This window comes from Betta splendens, chromosome 2 (genome assembly GCF_900634795.4).
Source record: "Betta splendens chromosome 2, fBetSpl5.4, whole genome shotgun sequence".
Lineage (NCBI taxonomy): Eukaryota > Metazoa > Chordata > Actinopteri > Anabantiformes > Osphronemidae > Betta > Betta splendens.
This window is the reverse complement of record NC_040882.2, coordinates 838,854-858,918: the sequence shown is the minus strand read 5'-3', so window position 1 is coordinate 858,918 and position 20,065 is coordinate 838,854. Positions and strand designations below refer to the sequence as shown.

At 40.7% G+C, this 20,065-nt stretch overlaps 2 protein-coding genes across 2 annotated transcripts; one reads left to right on the top strand and one right to left on the bottom strand.

Moving 5' to 3' along the window:
* Positions 1-3,680: 3,680 nt before the first annotated feature.
* Positions 3,681-14,932, bottom strand: LOC114848349 (oxysterol-binding protein-related protein 11-like). Its single transcript, XM_029138776.3, has 13 exons — positions 14,508-14,932; positions 14,153-14,221; positions 13,867-14,042; positions 13,541-13,620; positions 12,790-12,978; positions 9,572-9,770; positions 8,603-8,748; positions 8,345-8,485; positions 6,744-7,203; positions 6,414-6,600; positions 6,125-6,307; positions 5,856-6,009; positions 3,681-5,489 (listed from the first exon to the last, which is right to left on the bottom strand). Exons 1-13 carry the CDS (start codon positions 14,621-14,623, stop codon positions 5,433-5,435), a joined length of 2,157 nt encoding a protein of 718 aa, XP_028994609.1. The 5' UTR covers positions 14,624-14,932; the 3' UTR covers positions 3,681-5,432.
* Positions 14,933-16,248: 1,316 nt separating this feature from the next.
* Positions 16,249-20,065, top strand: LOC114851163 (glycerol-3-phosphate dehydrogenase 1-like protein). Its single transcript, XM_029142773.3, has 8 exons — positions 16,249-16,407; positions 16,870-17,047; positions 17,633-17,773; positions 17,956-18,094; positions 18,180-18,292; positions 18,370-18,603; positions 18,707-18,813; positions 19,485-20,065. The coding sequence occupies exons 1-8, from the start codon at positions 16,367-16,369 to the stop codon at positions 19,579-19,581; spliced, it is 1,050 nt and encodes a 349-aa protein (XP_028998606.1). The 5' UTR covers positions 16,249-16,366; the 3' UTR covers positions 19,582-20,065.

Sequence of the window (20,065 nt, the reverse complement as noted above, 5' to 3'; positions counted from 1 at the left end):
TTTGTGTTGAAAATTGTTATTTTTAGCTTAATTTTTCTTAATGCTGTTAGTAAAAATGCTGTCTGGCAAATGTAATGGAGTTAATGTCAGGAGATTCAGTTTGCTGTTAATTGTGACCATTCTGTCTGTAATATTTCAAACAGTGGCTCAGATTGCACCTAGTCAACTTGTCTTCATTCAGATCAGGTCTCTTGAGCAGAGACATGCACACAGACTAACCCTCCCTGCTGCAAACTGGCTGAAAAACAGGCTTTTCTCACTAAAGGTCAGGCCGAGCTTTGAATGACGGTTTTAAGTCCTGATCTCGTATTACAATTTGCAGCAGTACCTCCTGGAAAAGGCTAGGAGGACGAGAAAGCAATTAATTGTAATGAATAATGGGACAAATCTTACTGGCATATGACCGCTAATGCTCATTTCTTTTACTCTCTGGAGGATCAGGATGGAGACGGCTGTGTAGCAGTGACTGCTGTACCCTAATTGAAATGCTGTAAACTACTGTCTTCCACCAATTATTCCTCATAACTAAGACAATAGTGGCACACACAGGCTCTATACTGTCCAAATGAACCTTAAAATAATAGTTTGTAAAGTTATATTAAAGCTTTGAATGGAGAAATGAATGAATTTGACCAGTTTAATGAAAGTGCTGACACAACTAGGGGAACGTCTGACACAGATATAGATGTGATACCTTGTAGTAAATATTGGAAATGTGGTGGAAATATTTTCCACTGACATCTTCGTCTAGCACTGACTGAATATTGTACAAGTTACATGTAAAAATATCACAATTAGATTGAAATATTTAAAATGTCTCTATTTTAGTTTCTAATGTTTTAACATTAATGCACTTCCTTTTGGTGATGATGACACTGAAATTAGTCATCAACAAATATTCCAGAAAGAAAAATAGTTTAATTAATGTATAAGTAAAGATCAACAGAAGGCACGTGTGCAGTATCTGAGGGTAGATGTCACATCACCTGGGAAACGTTAGCTATAAACTACAGGTGCTAAATAAATGTTTTCTGAAACTGCAGATTTGTGATGTGTGTGTGTGACTGCGTGCAGCTAAGATGAAGTAGAAGTCTTCTGTTATTAGTCCATAAACCTTCTCACTGGCTAGTCCATTCATGAATGCATGTGTTATCAACTTCCACAACCCAAGAGCCTGAGTGTCATTATGAGTAATTAGAAATTCATAAGCTGAAATGATCTGTTCTCCTTGTTTCCATAAACAAGTTGTCGCAAAATAATGATGTTTTGATTGGTTTTAATTAGAACTGTGAGTAAGAGCACTGGGGCCAGATGGACCCACAGCAGCTCCACAAACCCTCACTTATTTGGCTAATGATTATGATAAATAAGATGATAATTAACCGACGGCTTGAGAAATTATTCACTTCGACCTCTCGCATGGAGAGAAAGGTTCAAATATTGATACGTACGAGGGCAGATGCAGCAGCCTAATTTATCCTTATTTCTGTTATTTGGCCCTTTAAGACTAGTTTAGATGCTGTCCTTGATAAATAAATTGTTAATAATGACTTAAATTATACTTTATATCCTGTCCTGTCAGATTTAGACAGGACAGAAAAGGAGTGTGCTCGGGTGCCAAACTAAAAGATACGTGAAAAAATGTCTGGTGAGCCCTAAAACCTCCTCTTTGTGGGGTAAAATAATGGTTCAGACCTTTTGGGGCCACTCTTGAACCTCTTCTGCTTCAACAAAAAAGCCATTCTGCAAGGTGTTCTGACATTTACCTGGGTCATTCATGGGCTCTGTGCCTATCATTGTGTGTACAGGAAGCTCTTTCAGCTGCATTTCAATGGACATCTGCCAATCAACCCAAACAAGGAAGGGAATGTTGTGCTGCCTTAAACCCTGAATAAATTCAAGATGATGGACGTTAACATAAATATGGAAAATATCCCGTATGTCCCTAATTTGCTTCAGAATCTCTCCACCAAAGACTAAACCTCCTGAAAGGACAGCAGGGAAGCAGGCTCATATCCATGTTGTGCTACTGCCTGGTAACAACGTGTCCTTCCACGCTTGAATCTGCTCGGACTCGCTCTGCCCACTGTCACTGAAAGCCATTGTGAATGGGCTGATAGCGTTTGTTGGGAGGCTGACGTTGAAAGTGTTCTCAGCAAAACTGGGAGTGCTGTACAGAGATCAGCGGGTTCTGCTGTTTTCAGAGTAGATGACCCGAGCATTTTGTCTCCGTGGATTTGGGCCTGAACCAACAGATCGAGGGCAGACAGGATGAAGTCCCCTCAGCTGATGCAGTACTGGGTCGAATCCCGCCTGCTGCTGGTGCTACTTAGCTGAGCGTTTGTAAGCTTGAGGTTAAAAGGTCAAACAGCAGTGATGCTTAGATGTTTACCAATTGCAAAACCCGAATCATTGTGTGCTACACAAAATCCGCCTACGATACAACTGTGCACCCACTACGTGTTAGTAGCGAACGTTGAGACAAAAAGACAAGATAATTTCTCGCCGTTTGTCTGTTCTCACCCTTCACCACTTAATGACTTCTTTAAATGCCACGGTGCTGTTATACATGGATTACAATCTCATTAACTCAGAATGAGATTTCTACCTGCAGGACTCTGGTCCGACACTGTGGGTTGGGCTCAAATGAGTCAGAACTTGGAAAATATTTAAAAAAAGAAGGATTTACTCACAATGGTTTAGTCAAAAGCACCTGGTTGAACTTGTTCCCTGGTGACCCTTCGCTGCCTCCTCTTTCCCTTACTATTAACCGTCACAAAGGCCCTCGGAACATCAGAGACAAAGACGAGCCCCCGGCAAGCTGTGATATTTCTGTTTGTGGGTGGGGGCGATCTGCCCTTTACCTCACCCCCCTCGCTGAGGATTCCTTCACTCCCCTCCACCCCCCCTTTTGTTTTCTCTTCCCAATGAGGGGGTGAAAAAAGGGAACCTAGAAAGAAATGGGTGGAGAGCCCAGGAAGGACCGAGGCCAAAAACAAAAAACTAAATATGCCAAAAACATCTTTTACTAGTAACTCTGAAGGTCAAGGTGCCTGCAGTGTCTTTCTCCCTGCAATGGCAGCTGCAGCTCATGTGACATTTGCCTTTTTTCAGAACAAGCACAAATATATGCACCTCTATGAACAATACGCATATGCAAATACGTGAACATGATTTGACTGAAATTATCTTATAGTTCTGTACATTATAACTCGTTTTATGATGTTTTTGCTTAACTCTCATAACTCTAATGGTCTGATATAATTCTGCAATTCATCAGTTAAGTTGTTAACTGGAGTAGAGTTAAATAGAACAGAAGCTATATTTATATTCTGCCTGAGCCTGGTAGAGTTCAGGCGCCATCTGTTGTCCAAACTACAGCTGTAGCACAATGTAACAAATAAAGAGTATCAAGTTGGACGATTTTAATCATTTGCTTTTGTGAAGTAACCTTTTGAGTGATCTTGACTCGATTGTTTTAGTTACAAACTGATTCCTTTAAGTATTCGATGCAGAAATGATAAATGAGGCAAAAATAATGCAGCTGTTAATCAGGATTATGAGAACCCGTTTTCTAGTTTTCCCATCTTCTGTCATATTTAAAAATATTTGAAGGTTTAGCACATTAGCAAAACATTGTTAGCTCTCAGTCAAAGTTTCAGTGATTCTGTTACAGGGAACAATGTGTACACAATTTATTTGATTATTATCATCATCATCACACATCCATGTTTGTACATTAGATTTCCAGCAGTGTCAGTGCATTTCATATCATATCACACTGTTTCATAGGATAGACATCCAGAAGAGAAAATGTCACAACCTATGAGAAAAGTGCTCAACCAGCCTCTCAACATCATCAAGCACTGATTCTTCAAAAGCAAAAACAAAGAATCATAACACACATTCACACACACAGAAGTACTGTAATACATCCACCATTGCATCAGTCAGGTACATAACTGAAGTGAATGACGTGCCCCTTAAGTGGAAGACACAGAGTTTACATAAGGCACCAAAGATTTGGAGGGAGTAGCTTATAAACGGAGGAACAGTGGAGTCCTGTTTCTGTAGGGAATCCATAATGAGAGTGGGAAAAAACAAACGTACATCACAGTATAGGAGTTAGATCGGTTTCCAAAAACACTGATGGAACAAGAATTTAAACATTTCAATCTCATTTAAACATTTCTATACAAAGCGCTGCTCTGAAAATAAGAGCAGTTAAAGCATAAGACGAGAGTTAAACACGCATTCAAAACAAGCAGGTTTGGTTAAAAGCTTTCACATTAGACAATCAGGTGAAGTAATGCAGACACGGGAGTAATAGTACAGACGCTGCCTTCATGCAGAAACTCTTACCTTCACAGTAAAACCAAGTGAGAAGGAGAGAGACAGAGTGGGGTATTCAAACGGATTACGTAAAATTTGGTTAACATGCCATTCCACATTTGGGTCAATATTAACAAACTTTCACCATGATATTAAGATTTAAAGGTAAACTGCATGAATTCACTTCAGTTGCATATTAATCTAAATGCACACAATTTATTATCTTAAAAGGGTTTTGAAATTGATTTTACAAATTGAGATGAGTCTATAATCTCATCTTTTTGCAGCCAAATGAACACCGGTGGCTCCAGTGGTTTGAGGCTTAATGCTTTCTAGAACCTCAGAGCAGGGATTTAGTGTTTGACACTGTGTCTCTATCGAAGACACCAGACTTTCGTTTCACAGATTCAGCCAGTCAGCGGTTGGCAGAGGCAGCAGATTCACTACACACGACCAAAAACAGCAGATTCACTACACACGACCAAAAACAGGCTGGAATAGACTCCTTTAAAAATCAAAAAGAAAACTGTGAAGTATTTTTATTAATTTATTGCCTCAAACAATCATCTACTCAAACACAGCGGAACATTGTGTGCATGCAAACTTACTCCATGGCAGCGGAAGTAGATTCGGTTTTAGTGTTGGGAATCGTTCTGTTCTTAGCATAAATGAATTTAGAGCAACTTTACACCGACTCAGCGTGAAATTTAGCAGGCAGCATTCCAACTACTGAAAAGACAATTCACCATTGTATGATAACTAAAGAAAAGAATGAAAAACAATAGGGAAAAAAAACAGTAATCAGCAGAACCCAGAACTGTCTTAAGGCCATGTATATTGAGTATCGTTACCTGTACAAGAATATGTTTTCATAGACATTGGAATATGTATAAAAAAAAAGGAAAATCTGAAGTACAAACATTTGTACCTCGAGGCTTTGTGAAGAAGGATTCCTCCTGGCAGACGGCTGCTCTGTCCTTTCCACATATTGCATCCTCTGTACGTCAGTGCAGGTTATGATCTCATTCCATAACCATCAACTCTCATATAGACATTCCTGAATCCAGAATTTACTACATCCCAGCTGCAGACTCAATAAACTAGGGTTTGAACGCAGAGTTATTCCAAAGTGGCTTGTGATAAATCCAGCCTTCACCCTACAGGACAAGAGAGAACTGCAGTCAGTATGTGAGAATGCTAAAGAGGTAAAACAAAAACAAAATGACCTAGAGATTTGTTATTTAAGGGAGAACTCCACTTGAGTTTCTTGGAAATCGAAAAACCCTTGGTGCAAGATGAGAACACTGATACAGAGACGCTCCAGGGTTCAAGGTGATTCAAAGTTTATTCTAAAGTCAGCCAGGCACTAAGGCCATGATGGAATCTTCTCGACTTCCTCATTAGGATTCGGTTTGGTGTTTCCTACTATAAATTTGCTCCAACCTAGTACTGATGTGTCACTGATCATTAAGCCATTGATTTATGATCAGTGACATTAGTAGCTGTGACTGGGTTGAGTTTACCTCTTTGTCAAAGTATCTGGTCCTCCAAGGAGTTTCAGTCTCAGCACGGTGCCTCTCTTCAGTCCGCTGCCTCTCCTCTAGGAGCCTCTTGTGTTCTGTGGCCTTGTCGATGTCCTTCTGCCGCAAGGACTCGGTAACGTGCTGCCACAGGCGTCTAGATGAAAAAAGGTGTAGAATTAAGAATGTGTGTCTCAGTTTCAGGGACTGCAAATGTTATTAAAGAAAGGTTATTAAAGAAAAGCCAGTAACGAGAACTCCACTCCTCAGACCTGGATTCAGTCGGTCCCTGCTTCTCGACTGGACGAACATGCTTCTTGGTAACTGGCAGCTTGGTGACGTCGACCACCTTCGTCTCTCCGCTGGTGTAGCTGAACTCTAAAACGCCGTTCCACTCGCCTTGCACGCGACACACCACCGCGTTGGTCGGGTTGTGCTTCACCTCTGCATTTACTCTACAGTTAAAGAAGAAAATGTAAAACAATATTACAAGTACAAACGCTAGACTTGTGAAGGCTTTATATCTGGACAAACATTAATAATTATGTACCACAAACTTACCGGTGGAGTTTGCCACCATAAAAAGGTTTAGTCTGGAAAGTGATGACTGCTGAGTAGCCAGATTTGGCGCAAGTGATGTTGACTTTTCCACCCAGCTCCACCCATGGAACAGTGAGGATGGAGCGAGCATATGCACAGGGCAGCGTGAAGATGTACTCTTCATCGTGCTCCACCAGATGTAGACAGCCTAAAAGAACGTTTAGAAACCATTTGCGTTACACTTTTACTCAGTGTATGTTCAACATAACAAGGTTATATTTGCCCAGTCCTCAAAGCCACATAACTCTGCATAGAGCTCGCCCCTAGGACTGACCTTCAGTATGCACTTACCTTCACCTATCATGGAGACGCCAATAGACATCCCCATGAACTTGCTTTTGGTCCACACGTGCGTGTTCACACACATGCGCCGCTCCTGGCATTCAGCATAAAAGCCTGACACAGGGGGGTGGTGGGAGACCTGTTCGGCCACAAAGCGCACTTGGTATGGATCCTGGGAAGGAGCTGGGTCCAGGCTGCCCTGCGATGAGTCCTTGGAGGTCTCTGGTTGTCTGGGTACTTTCCAGGAGCAGTGGAAGGTCTCACCAATAATGGGGTTGTAGGGCTTCTTGGCAATGGCACCCTTTCGGCCCTCATGGAAGGAGGTGAGGTAGTACTCCACAAAGCGGATCATGCGGTCCTCTGCGCTGCTGCCGTCTGTGATAGCTACAAAGAGGTCCGGGTGGGACATAAAGTCGGCGTACATCTCCAGCAGAGAGCGCTTCTCCAGGATGAAGGTGGGGAGGACCACCTAGGGAAAGAAAGTACATGTCTTTTTTTTTCTTTTTAATCTTTCATTTTCAGCTAAATAGTTGAATCACTGTAGCTTGAAAACTACATGTAAATGTGTTTTATCAGTAAACTGATAACTGGGTAGGTGAAGGTGTGACGTACATGACCCTGGGGTCACCGTGTCTACTAGATCTCCACTTGAGCTGAGCCGATAGATTGGTGTGATAAATCAGAAACCCAAGAGGGATATCCAAACACTAGAACCAAGCGACACTCCAGATAGGATGTCTACCCAGGGTTCCACTCCTCAAGTGTAGGTATGCAGGACTCACAATTACAAAGCAAGAAGTGTTTACTTCAGCCTAGAAAACCGATTTAAAACGAACCTTGTCGGCAAAAAAAACACATTACACGACTTAAACCATAAGGTGCTGCTTGTTTTAACCAGGAATACTCAGCTTTATACAAGTCAAATAACTGAACGTCTATGATGTTTGTACCACATTTGTTTGCTTGGATCCACTAATACCCATAGTATTAGATATAGTAGATATAATAAATAAAGTGTGGGGCAGTGTTTGCTTTGCATATATGTGTGCAACACTTAGCTACTCGATATGCTGATGAAAAATGTCTTTCCAATCACAAGTACTGTATAATTGAGAATATGTGGCTGTCCTCATCATTGCCATGAAGACATGAGAGGCAAGTCACTACAGCCTCTTTTCAACTGTCTGATGAACTTCCTGTCTTCCTGTCATTGCAGACTTTACAGCTGCAATGCTTTGAACTCTAGTTTTATATGGATTGAGTTGACTCAACACTGGTTTTACCCTTTAATTTCTAGAATACTAGAGACCACAATGAACTGTGTATAAGGAGATTCCAACATGGTAGCTTTTCTGTTTTCTGTTTTCTTCCATGCATTTGAAATTGGTTTACTACTGAAAGAAGCCCTAGACCTGGCCATCCTTTTGTTGTCTTTGTTCAACATGTTTTATTCTCCTTGGCTTAGACTGCTATTGCTTTCCCTGTGGTCTGATGTCCTCTGTGTTAATTTACCTTCCTGTGTTTTACCACAAACATTCTCACTAGTCTGGTGATCGTTATATTTGAGTGGACTTGCTTTGCTACTTGCAAGTGTGCGGAAATTGACCTACCCGTGTAAGGTCCATTCCTAGCTTCAGCTGAGAAAGCAGGTGTAGGATTACGCTACGCTCCTCCTCCACAGCACCCAAGTCTTCCTCTTTGTCCGAGCAGACGTCCTCCAGCTCATCCTCTGCATTTATGTCCTCTTGTTCCTAATAGAGTGAAGTGAGGGGAGTTTGATTCACACAACCTGCTTGAGTCTAATAAAAACCCTTAAAGCCACTAGTAAACTTTCTCAAGTCATGCAAGTGTCAGCGTGTTGGTCTTACCCCAGAGAAGTTGCAGGGCTCTGGTATGCTGAGATCTAGTTGGCTCCCCTCCAGTGGACCGTCTCCTGCTGGGAAGCTGCCCAGGGAGCTGCTGCCGTTCTTTAGGATGTCAGGCAGTTTAGGCTCCAGCCACTCGATAGTGGGTCCTGCCATGGAAGGGCAATGCACAGAGGCAGGTTCAGAGGTACTCATGGTAGTAGCCCTCCCCCTCCCTCCCAAGAACCCCCCGACACTCACTGCACGCTTGTGCACTTGTTCGCTCTACTTTTGTCCTAGCATTTATCTCAACTACCTGGCAGCTGACTGGACAGATGGCTACAGGTTTCCTAGACCACAGGAGGGTAACCCAAACCCATATAAAAGCAGAGTATCAGGATACTTAGACCACACCAACAGGAAGCATCCTCCTACTCTGATTGGCTACATCTTCTCAGTATGGCATTGGCATTTTCTTATGCAAGTTTACAAGTGGGCAGAGCTCATTCAAATTCACCTTGTGGGTTGTCAGACAACCTAATCTGATTGGCTGATGTGCTAAGTCCAAGCTTATGAAATATACATTAAGTAAGAGGATCTGCTGTGAAAACGTGGGGTGATATCTGGATGTTTTCACATGGTAAATCATCCTGAATAGACAGGGAGGCCATATCAGTGAGTCAACCATGATGCTGAGGGTTCTAGGTAAGACTGTACAACACCTTCACCTATATTTTAGGTGAAGCCTGTATATGTAGTGTTGCTAATGGAAAGTTGAACAATTTGAGATCAAATTACTGCCAAGACAGGTGGTAAGATTAGGCATAGTTCCCCTATCAATAATGCAAAATAATTCCACTGTTCAGCCAACATGAACTACTTGTCTCGTCTGGTTGCACACCTCCACGTGCAGGAGTGACAGATTTAAAAATTGAATCAAACACCATAGGCAGAAAGGCTACATACAATGTACACCACATTTAGTCAACTGACCTCCCAGGGAGCTTCTCTGCCTGGCCACCTGCTGCAGGTGGAGGATGTGCAGGCACTCGTGGAGGCAGTTCATGGTGGCCATGGAAGTAGCTTTTAGCATAAGCAGATCAGGGTCTAATGGGGAGAGACCAGGGACCGCAGACAAGCCTTCAACACTCTGGATCAGGTCTCTATGATGGCCCTGGGCTTGGCTCATCATCTGGCAGGAAAATATATGGACAGTTATTAACAGCGTTACTGTATTATTTATGCTTAGAAAAAGACATGCAAGCTTAACTTAATTTGTGCACATACAATTTAGTACATAATAATAATAATAATAATAATAATAATAATAATAATAATATACAATGATAACACTAAAAACATGTATATTTTCTACAGCAAAACCAACAAATCAATTACAAACATCAAATTTATGTATTTCTATAATACATCTCAGAATCACATGACCAAACTACTATCAGCAGCTCAATGTGACACTAGTGATTTTATTGTAAATCCATGCAGACAGTTGTGAAAAATGCTCCACAGCAAAGCTAACATGCTTTAGTCTGCTAAGGTTAAGGATACCAGCGCCCTCTTGTGGACAAGCTCATTAATTTATATAAGAGAACATGGTGCTTAGCCACATCTTGCATATACAGCAAAGCCTAAAATTATTCCTATTCCTGGCGAATTTTTGTTACTAAGATACCTTTATTCAACTAGCAAGTTGTTTTTTGACCAGAAATAACACATCCCAAATAACATAGGACAATGTACATCTTTCTATCTATTATCTAATCGATTTCTATCTAACCTCATCCAAACTGAAAGGGTTGGAGCCTGTCGCTAAAATGAATGGGCAAAAATTCCAATGGTCGCCTTTCATTATTGTAACAGCCAATAAATGCTTTACTATTAATTATTGACAAGTGATGAATAACTTGGAAAATTACACTATTTGTTTAAATGTAAATTAAAAAAAATTGAGTAATATTTTTTTCCTTATTATCTATTATATTATTATCATCCCCATTATTGTATTATCTTATAGGAGAAGCCAGTGTCATTTCCAGTCAACAAAAACAAAACAAACGTTGCTGCTTGAATGGAAGTAACTTAACCTCAGAATTTGCCAGGGGTATGAATAATTTTGGGTTTGACTGAATGAAACTGAACATAATGCACTGCAGGGTTTGTGTTAACATCCTGCGTCCTTATGACCATTAAGCACTTGACATTTGTTTGATGCAGAGACCAATCCCATGAACTTTAAACTGTAGCAATCCCCGTCTGGACTGAGGTAACCTAACCTATGTGTGAACCACCTTTTCTATTCCCCATAGATAAGGAACCAGTGAATCTTTCCCTACCACAGGACTTTGACTTTTAAACACATAAACATGACCTAAACAACACACATATGGAACACAGGACTTTTTTACATTCCCACAGGAGACTGTCCTCTATTGCAACAGGCACCAATTGACACCTACATGACCACATCAAAAGACCATGGATACACTTTTAGTTGACACAACCTAAATCTCACCAGGGCCCTCCTCTGCCTTATCAGTAACCAGACCAGGACTTGCCTCATTCCTCTACCAAGACTCAATTTATGGACTCTCCCACTAGCCCAGGAGATCTGCATTGTAAACCGGGAAAGTGAACTAATAAAAAGAGGAACCCTTCATTTGGTTCAGATGCACCACAACTTTCAACGGTCATGAAACCGATGCCATTATATTCTGTGTATAAAATGCTGTTATTTGATAAGAGTGTTTTTTGTGCAATGTGTAAATCTTCATCTACAGATTTGCCAGGAAAATCCTCAAGGACAACAAAGGGACCTCATAACTTCTCAAAATGTTTTTCTTTGTATGAATTTATGAAGCTGAATTAAAGATACTTACATTATTCTTTAAATCTGTGCACCATACATATATGCTATGTCCACCAAATTATGTAACCTCATTATTGTGTTGCATTTTAAGTCATGTTACTGTAGCATAATTAGTAATATTTAGATTAAGCCATTTATAATCTGATGGTGCTTGCTTCTATTATTAGGGTATGTTTTTATTGTTTTTACTTAGTGTTACACAGTAACAAGACCATTCATCGTGGAATACCATTTATTTGTTACAGCGTTTTAAAGGACTACATATAAAGCCTTAATAATGTATGCATTTATTTTTGCCGTTAAACCATTCTGACTTCTCTGCTTATTTAAGTGCCAAAGTTATCGTTACATGTGTATTGTGTTACGGTGTGATGGAACTTTGAGCTTGATGAAGAGAGAAAAGCTTAGTTATACCAAATTTACAATCAAACCAAATCAAATATAGCCGAGCTGAAGAGGCCGAACGCTCTCCACCACTGGAGATTTCTTGTTTTGCTTATTTGAATATTTTCATATTATTTCAGTCATATATCCGGTAGTGTTAGATTAATAAAATGTTAAAAGGAATCTGTTTTTTTTGGATTGGTCTTTAGACTTAACTGAACTGCGACAAGAATTCATGACATTAGAGACTGATTTGGTTCTATCAAGGAAAAAATATTATTAATTATTAATCATAAATATTATACTTATACTCATTAAATTAACACCTGGCGTTTGTCTAGATAATCAAAAAAAGTGTGGTTTCAGCTTTAAAAAAACTGCTACCCCTATTGCGAGTAATATCAATGTTTCTGCATTAGTATTAAATAAATCATAAATAAATCATCAGCATAATTACATTTCCTCCTCTGACTTTTCAGATGACATCATGATGGCTCATTATTAAATGTCTCCTAAATTAACTGCAAAGTTTGTATAATTTATATTCTACAATATAAAAAAGATCATCTTTAATAAAAAGACAACTTAAACATGTAAAATCTGAATATCATAATTTCACCATATATATAAATATATACGGTCAGCATTATTTCAGTTATGTAACAACCTGATACCTGATACAACTTAGAGGATTAGATGCTGATTTTCTTTGTTTTACTTGTACTCCAAGTATCTGCAAAACAGTAAACTAAGTACTTGGCAGACTGACTGCAGTTTGACTTGCTTGTGTTAGTCCCACAACCTGCTACATGAAATTAGTGCCAATTATTGCGTAAGTAGTGTGACGATGGGAGCCAAAACCTGTAAAGCAGGTTTTGTCGTACGTAGTGCTATCCACAGCAAACAGTCAAGCTTTCCTTATTCATTTCCTGGAATGATGTACCTCTCTGGCCTCCATCAGGTGGTCTGGTAGTAAAGATCTCTTGCTGGAATAGATTGAGGAACCTTTGTTGACCTGCGACCAGCCAAACAAAGAGGCAGAGTTTTGGTTGGGCCGGTGCACAGACATTGGAGAGTTGCCACTGCTTTGAGATGCCATAGAATAGGTCCTAGATTTGGATGGAGGGTTACCCTGCACAATATAAACAGGATTTAAATAGGTTATCGGACGATAGAATAGCACACTTTACAGAAAGTCTTACTTTGCAAAAAAACAAAACTAAATAGTAGTAAAGAGATGACAAGAAAAGCCCTGGCTTTAAAAGCAATGCTACAAGGCAGGATTTTATATTCTCACGTTACCAAAAATACAATGTGAGCTGCACAAGTACAGCCTGATATAGTTTTTATACTGACACCAGTGTTCAGAGCTCCGCAAGCTTTGATTGTTCAATGTGAGTTTTTTATAATACAGTGCCAAGCAGCAAATTCCTCACTACTGTCTAGTTTAATTACACTGAGAAGGGCAGATAACATGAAGAAAGTCTTATGTATTCGATAGGACTGCACTGGTGAACAAACTCCCACTGTTAATGGACATGCAACTTAAGGCCCAACAGGAAATCTTGAATTGTGGATGTATACATTTCAAAATCAGTGGTATATATACACTGATTTTGCACAAATGAAGCAGAACAAAGCATTTGTGCCTTTTTCATTATGTTCATAAGCACATCACACACTCTCTGGCTTACCTTCCCCATGGCCTCTGTGTGATGTTGTGTGCAGATCTGCAGTCTGCTCACCCAGTGTTGTCTCTCCTTGGCATCAGTGGCTGAGAAGGAAAGACACAGCCAAACACTGTTTCAGTTACGTTAGGATGATCTTACTTACAGTAAGCGTCTGCCTCATCAAGTGCAGCTAATGGAAAACATCTAGATCAATACTGTATGAACCTGGCCGATAGCAATGACGGTAAGTGCGGAGTTAAAAATGGAGCTGAAGGCAATATTAAGGCAGGATATAAGAACACAGCCAGAGAGCAAAGATGTCAGACTGTGCACCAAGGACATTTACCAACCTCTGAGCTTGTACTGTTCCCCACTGATGGCATTGACAGTGAAGGTATGCGAGTCCTCGTCACTAGGGGAGATGACGGCCCCTGCCAGGGGGAGCATCCCACGGGGCTTCTGAGGCCGTGACTGCTCATTGACAAAGTACTCCAATAAGCCTGCCTCATTGTTCAAGACAAAGAACCTGAAAACACACAAACACTGACAATGTTTGTGTGCCAAATGAATCACTGCTGTTACAATAATTGACTGATAGCAATCATACGTGTTGTGTTGACACCATAGGAAACTCACCTATACTGCCACCCTGTCACAAGGTTGGTATATTTCATCAAGTAGCCATCAATATTCTCCATGTGGTCACTGCCATAACACATGCCAGCAAAACATTTAAAATATCTTTGCTGTATCACACCCATATATGTACAAGGTGCAGCTATGTTCTAATCAGAGCAATAATGAGTGACACAAAAGACTGACATTACACTGATAAAAGGCGTCATAACCCGCACAGGAAATAAGCCAATACCGGAAAAGTGACAACGAAAACTTAAAAATCTTTTCCAGCAACAGCATAGCTGACAACATAACTGTTGATGACTCACACTCTCTCACTCTCAGACATGGAGCAGAAGAAGAATCCACCCACCTGTACTGCCAGCCTTTGGCACTTGCTCTCCCCGAGCTTTGAGTCTTGCTCTGGGGAAACGCATCCAGCTTGCCTTCGTTCTCCGTGATTCGTAGAGCCGCAGTTTCCCCTTGCATAGTCACCGTGAGCGTTACGCACTAACTCAGCTTGGTAGCGTGATGCTATCCTGTGATGCTAAGCTAAGAGAAGCTAACTCATCAAAGGTTTGATTTAACCCAAGTAGACGAGACTCTCTTAAAATACAGAATGAAGCTGTCGGCTCATTGCTTAACAAAACTCACCCCACACCTTGGACTTTAGTCTAAATAAAAGACGCTAAGACATGGTTTAGTGGGCTAAGTCAGAAAATAGCTAAGATACATACCCTATGTCTGCTAGTTCTCCTGATATTTACTGCCGTGTCACGTGACTCGCTCAAACGCAGAGTTCTTGATCTTCTTCTGTGGAGTTTTACGGCGCTTGACGTCCTTTAAAGCGCATTACCGCCACCTATCGTTCTCCATCTGCCCTCACATCCTGCCGGTTAACAGTCGTCTGTAACACCGCCAACTCATCAAATGCGGTGTGCGGTTCAGACACATATGGCCGGTCCTTAATCTACCTAATAAAATAATCAATCAATAAAAACCCCACCCTCCCCCGCCTTCTCCTTAACATTATACAACATCCAACCTTTACACTCTGTGCCCACTCCTTCTCCTTTCGATATTTGTAGACTTCCTTCAATCGCCACCTTTTCTATCACTTGTTTTGCCACCTATCCAACCACACTCATGACCCAGAACCTACATCCACATTTACTAGTAGTGATAGTGATATCCCGATGATACTTCATTACGATATTACTACTACTCTCTACTGCTACTCTCACTATGACCGATCTGTAAACACCAAGTCATACCCTCTTACTCTATAGTCCATCTCTCTTATGATATGGAACTCATTTAGTATATTCACATTATCCTTTTCTTTTTTCGTACAATAAATTCCAACAAAAATGCAGCAACAGTACTCAGAATACAATTGTTTTTTTTAAAGAATAAAGTTGGGGTGGCTGTTATAATTCCAGAGGTTCAAGTAAAGCATAGAAAAATTATTTACTTATGATTTTTTTAGTATACAGAGGGGAAATGTCTGCTATAGTTTCTACTACAGTGAACAGTCATTTGTTTAGGCTAAGGTTTTTCTATAGCCAGTTTATGCCACAGTCATTCAGACAGTAGCCATTCTAATAAAAATGCAACACAAATTATTCAGAATACAATAAATCTTTATGAATTCCAGTGCATGTAGATGGTAATGAAGGTGCAGATGAACTAACCAAAGATACATAGCACAGTGAATTGAAATCAAAAGTATGATTAAGCAAAAGTTGAGGTAAACATTGCCGAAACAATGGGAGCAGGAAAGGCCCTTTATACAATGCAAATCATTTGCCCAAGAGGTGAGGTCACAGCAAGAAGCAGGAGACGTGAGTAACTGTATGTCATGCCTTGGATTTGGACACACTAGGCTGAATCTGATTCAGGAAGCACATCACAGGAACACGTCATTTCTGTGGCATAGAGGAGAAGGCGGACCATGTCATACTATACTGTAACACACTATACGGATGGAACTATGGTAGCAGAGATCTTATAGAATATTTTCCATTTTTATGTTTCTGAAATCATGTAGCTCAATAGGAGGATGCACAGGGGTTTGTAGTTCGAGTCCGGGTCCACACTCCACCCCAGGTGGTGGCGGTAATGCCCCGTTATGATGCTTGCCAGCCGCCATGAACACTAGAAAGAGGAGAAAGAGTGCGGACGTAGGCGCAGGAACCAGACCCACAGGTCTGCAGAGCACAGCGCGTCAAAATGCCCGGAAAGAAAGTCTGCATCGTTGGATCCGGCAACTGGTGACTATGATTAATGTTTCTCCTCAGCGCGTAGGACTAGAACCTCTGTAAGCTTTAGCTGCATTATGGAAACGAGGAGCTGATGTTTGCAGATCTAGACAGCGTGTGCAGTTTTTTTTATAAATCCAATATCTGACACAAATCGTACATCTGTTGGAAAAAATGTCCACCGCCTCATTTTTCTAAACCGCAGCCTGAAGAAGACAACAAGCGGCAACACGGTTGTTAGACAGGCTCGGTCTTGTCTCGTCTCGGAACAGCGCTTGAACGCTTCATGGAACATTTACCTCGGTGCATTAACAGCTATTACCATTATTAAAATGGGCACTCCGCGTTGATCTGTTACTCATTTCCCGTCGTTCTGTGTTGGTACATGCCGAATGTCCGCTTCTTAGGGTGTGGACCCGCTGTGTGTGTGTCCGTGTGTAAACCGGTCCTTTAAGCGTTCACTTGTTTCTCCAGGGGTTCCTCCATCGCCAAAATCATCGGACACAATGTGAAAGCATCCAACCGCTTTGACCCCATTGTCAACATGTGGGTGTACGAAGAGATGATAAACGGGAGGAAACTGACGGAGATCATTAATACGGAGCATGAAAATGTCAAATATCTTCCAGGTCACAAGCTGCCTAAGAACGTGGTACGTCTGTATAAGATGATTACACATCACATCAAGTGTCAGCACTTTTACATATCTGTGCCAGGATATTAATAGGGAGACATACTGATAACATAACACACCTTTGGCCCATATGCTGCCACCTTTTGTAATGTGGGAGTAATGTAATTTTCTTGTGCCATCTATAGGTTATAGCTATCAACAGGTTTAACCACAGAAAGCAGCAGTTTGTGTCAGCAAGTAGTTGCACAATATTTTGAAACATTTCTTAAAGCGACAGTAACATTGATTCAATCCACGGAGTAATTAAGACGTCAATTTTCCACATATACCTTTGTTAAACATTTAGTTTTACGTTGGGTTCTTTAAAATTGCAAATAACCTAAGATTTTACTACTTAATAAACCAAGTAGTGCCTGTGAATGCAGGGCACCAGAGTGACACAGTTCACATTAAACTAATCTATTCTTTTGGGTTAAATGGTATCTATATATTGTTTAATACCCATATCATATAAATGTATAACTACTAATAAATATTAAAGCTATGTGGTCTAGCATGTCTAATCTATCTCTATGCTGTCTTTATTTACTCCTGCTCATCTAGATTGCCATTCCAGAAATCACAGACGCAGTGAAGGGAGCAAAGATCCTCGTGTTTGTGATCCCCCACCAGTTCATCAGCAAACTCTGTGATCAGATGAAGCCTCACATCATTGAGGGAACCATCGGGATATCGCTCATTAAAGTGAGATTTTGTCTTTGTTCCCCTTTATGGGGAAATGTCACCTGACCTAGCTTCTTATTTTTCTGCGGTTTCATAGTCATGAGATGTTCCAGTTGAGCAATATGGAGAAAGTCGTTCAGTGACTCATTTAATATAATTCCTACATATAGCACAGTACTCACTAGTTCTTTGTGGTCTTGCAGGGTGTCGATGAGGGACCAGAGGGACTGAAGCTCATCTCGGACATAATTAGAGAAAAGCTAGAGATCGATGTCAGTGTCCTAATGGGGGCCAACATTGCAAGCGAGGTGGCAGATGAGAAGTTCTGTGAAACCACTATAGGTGGGTCCTGCTGGTTAGCTAGTCGGCCGGTAAAGTACCGTTATGCATCCTTTTGTTTTGATCTAACAACCTGCAATGACCACAGGGGCAAAAAATGAGGGAAATGGCCATATCTTCAAAGAGCTTCTCCAGACACCCAACTTCCGTATCACCATCGTACATGAGAGCGATACAGTGGAGCTGTGTGGAGCGCTCAAGGTAGTTAATCATTATTTTTCAATTGAAAGGTTTTACAGTTAGAATTTTCTCAAAAGCAAAATTTTGTCTGTACATAGAATATTGTTGCAGTAGGTGCTGGGTTTTGCGATGGTCTTGGTTTTGGTGACAACACCAAAGCTGCGGTGATCAGGCTGGGTCTCATGGAAATGGTCGCCTTTGCCAAGTTGTTCTGCAAAGGCCCAGTGAGTTCTACCACATTCCTAGAAAGCTGCGGCGTCGCTGATCTCATCACCACCTGCTATGGAGGGCGAAACCGCAAAGTTGCAGAAGCCTTTGTCACAACATCCAAGGTGAGTGAGTTGGGATTTATTGTCAGTTTTTCAAGAAAAATCCAACACTGGAGAAGCCTTTCATAAAGGAATTGTATGATGAGATGAAAATTTGCTGTTTCAGTCCATTGTTGAGTTGGAGGCAGAAATGCTCAATGGCCAGAAGCTTCAGGGCCCTCAGACTTCATCTGAGGTCTACAAGATCCTGGAAAAGAAGAATATGATCAACAAGTAAGTCTGTTTTACATAGAAGCTGTTCCAAATTACACTCTTCAATCTTGCCAAAGGATTTTGGATGGCAAACATTGGTCACTGTGTCTGGCACAGTGGGTGTAGTTGTCAAGAAACATGAATTTTTACTGTTCTTCAATATGAAATCACACCACAACGGATATAGTTACAACACACTTTGGGCATTGTGTGCACCTTAAGCTCTGCAATCAGCTAAATTACTGTGTGATTATCCGAGTCACTTCACTGTTGCTGGGAGGCACAGAGGTCAAAGTCTAATCCTAACAGAAACACCCAATCACAGCAGCAGCCTCATCTGTCCACACTGACCAGTGGGAAATATGCTGATAAGGTGAATTAATCCAGCCATGCCCTTTTCAGGTGTATGATCAGCTCTAACCCCCCCCCCCCCCCCCCCCCCCCCCCCCCCCCCCCCCAATTTTAGAGATTGTGTCTGTTTTTTTTCTTTCAGCATATTAATTTTGTACAGCACATCTCACTCCTTAGCTTCTCATGCATGTGTGATATTAGATTGTCACAGAACCTAATTTATAAAATTCCCAGTAAATGCACATTCTTTTATGTCATAAAATCAAGAGTGCCATATGGTAGATGACAGTCAACACAAGCTTATCTAAACTTTAATTTGAACATATCTATTTTTTGTGCAGATTTCCTTTGTTTGCAGCTGTTTACCAGATCTGCTTCGAGGGCAAAGCGGTGAAAGAGTTCATCACCTGTCTGCAGAACCACCCAGAGCACATGTAAAATGAATGTGGTCCAGTCTGTAGACATGTCCGCAGGTGCTCTTTCAATATCAATTCACTACCACTAGAGGGCGAAAGAGATTCATGAGCTAGACCCGCACAATAATAGTTAATTCAATACCAATTGTAATCAAGAGCACTTTCTACTTCTGTTTTTTTTTGTACTGGTGACATGTCATAACAGATGCTATATTTTTATAACTTCTAAGGTGATTTTACAGGATTTTTATTTTGTTTTTGCTTGTAATTTGTCAAATGGTCTGATATTCATGTCATTCATGTGAGTTTTGAATTGGTGGTATAATACCATATAGCTCCTTATACAATCGACCACTAGTTGTATAACTAAAACAACTTATTCTGACTGTTTGTCAAACTGTTTTTCTATTACTTCACTACATAATAATTTACAACCTTAAACACAAAACTTGATCTTGTTCTTTTTTTATCTCTGTGGGGTTTAATAAATTCATAAGAAACAATAA

Excerpts from the sequence above, each read along its gene's own strand:
- LOC114848349 (XM_029138776.3), bottom strand. The coding sequence starts at position 14,623 with ATGCAAGGGGAAACTGCGGCTCTACGAATCACGGAGAACGAAGGCAAG. Across the intron at positions 14,222-14,507 it reads GCCAAAGGCTGGCAGTACAG|TGACCACATGGAGAATATTG; the intron begins GTGGGTGGATTC and ends GTGTTATGGCAG. Across the intron at positions 6,308-6,413 it reads TATGGTGGCAAACTCCACCG|AGTAAATGCAGAGGTGAAGC; the intron begins GTAAGTTTGTGG and ends CTTTAACTGTAG.
- LOC114851163 (XM_029142773.3), top strand. The coding sequence starts at position 16,367 with ATGCCCGGAAAGAAAGTCTGCATCGTTGGATCCGGCAACTG. Across the intron at positions 17,774-17,955 it reads TCGGGATATCGCTCATTAAA|GGTGTCGATGAGGGACCAGA; the intron begins GTGAGATTTTGT and ends GTGGTCTTGCAG. Across the intron at positions 18,095-18,179 it reads GTTCTGTGAAACCACTATAG|GGGCAAAAAATGAGGGAAAT; the intron begins GTGGGTCCTGCT and ends CAATGACCACAG.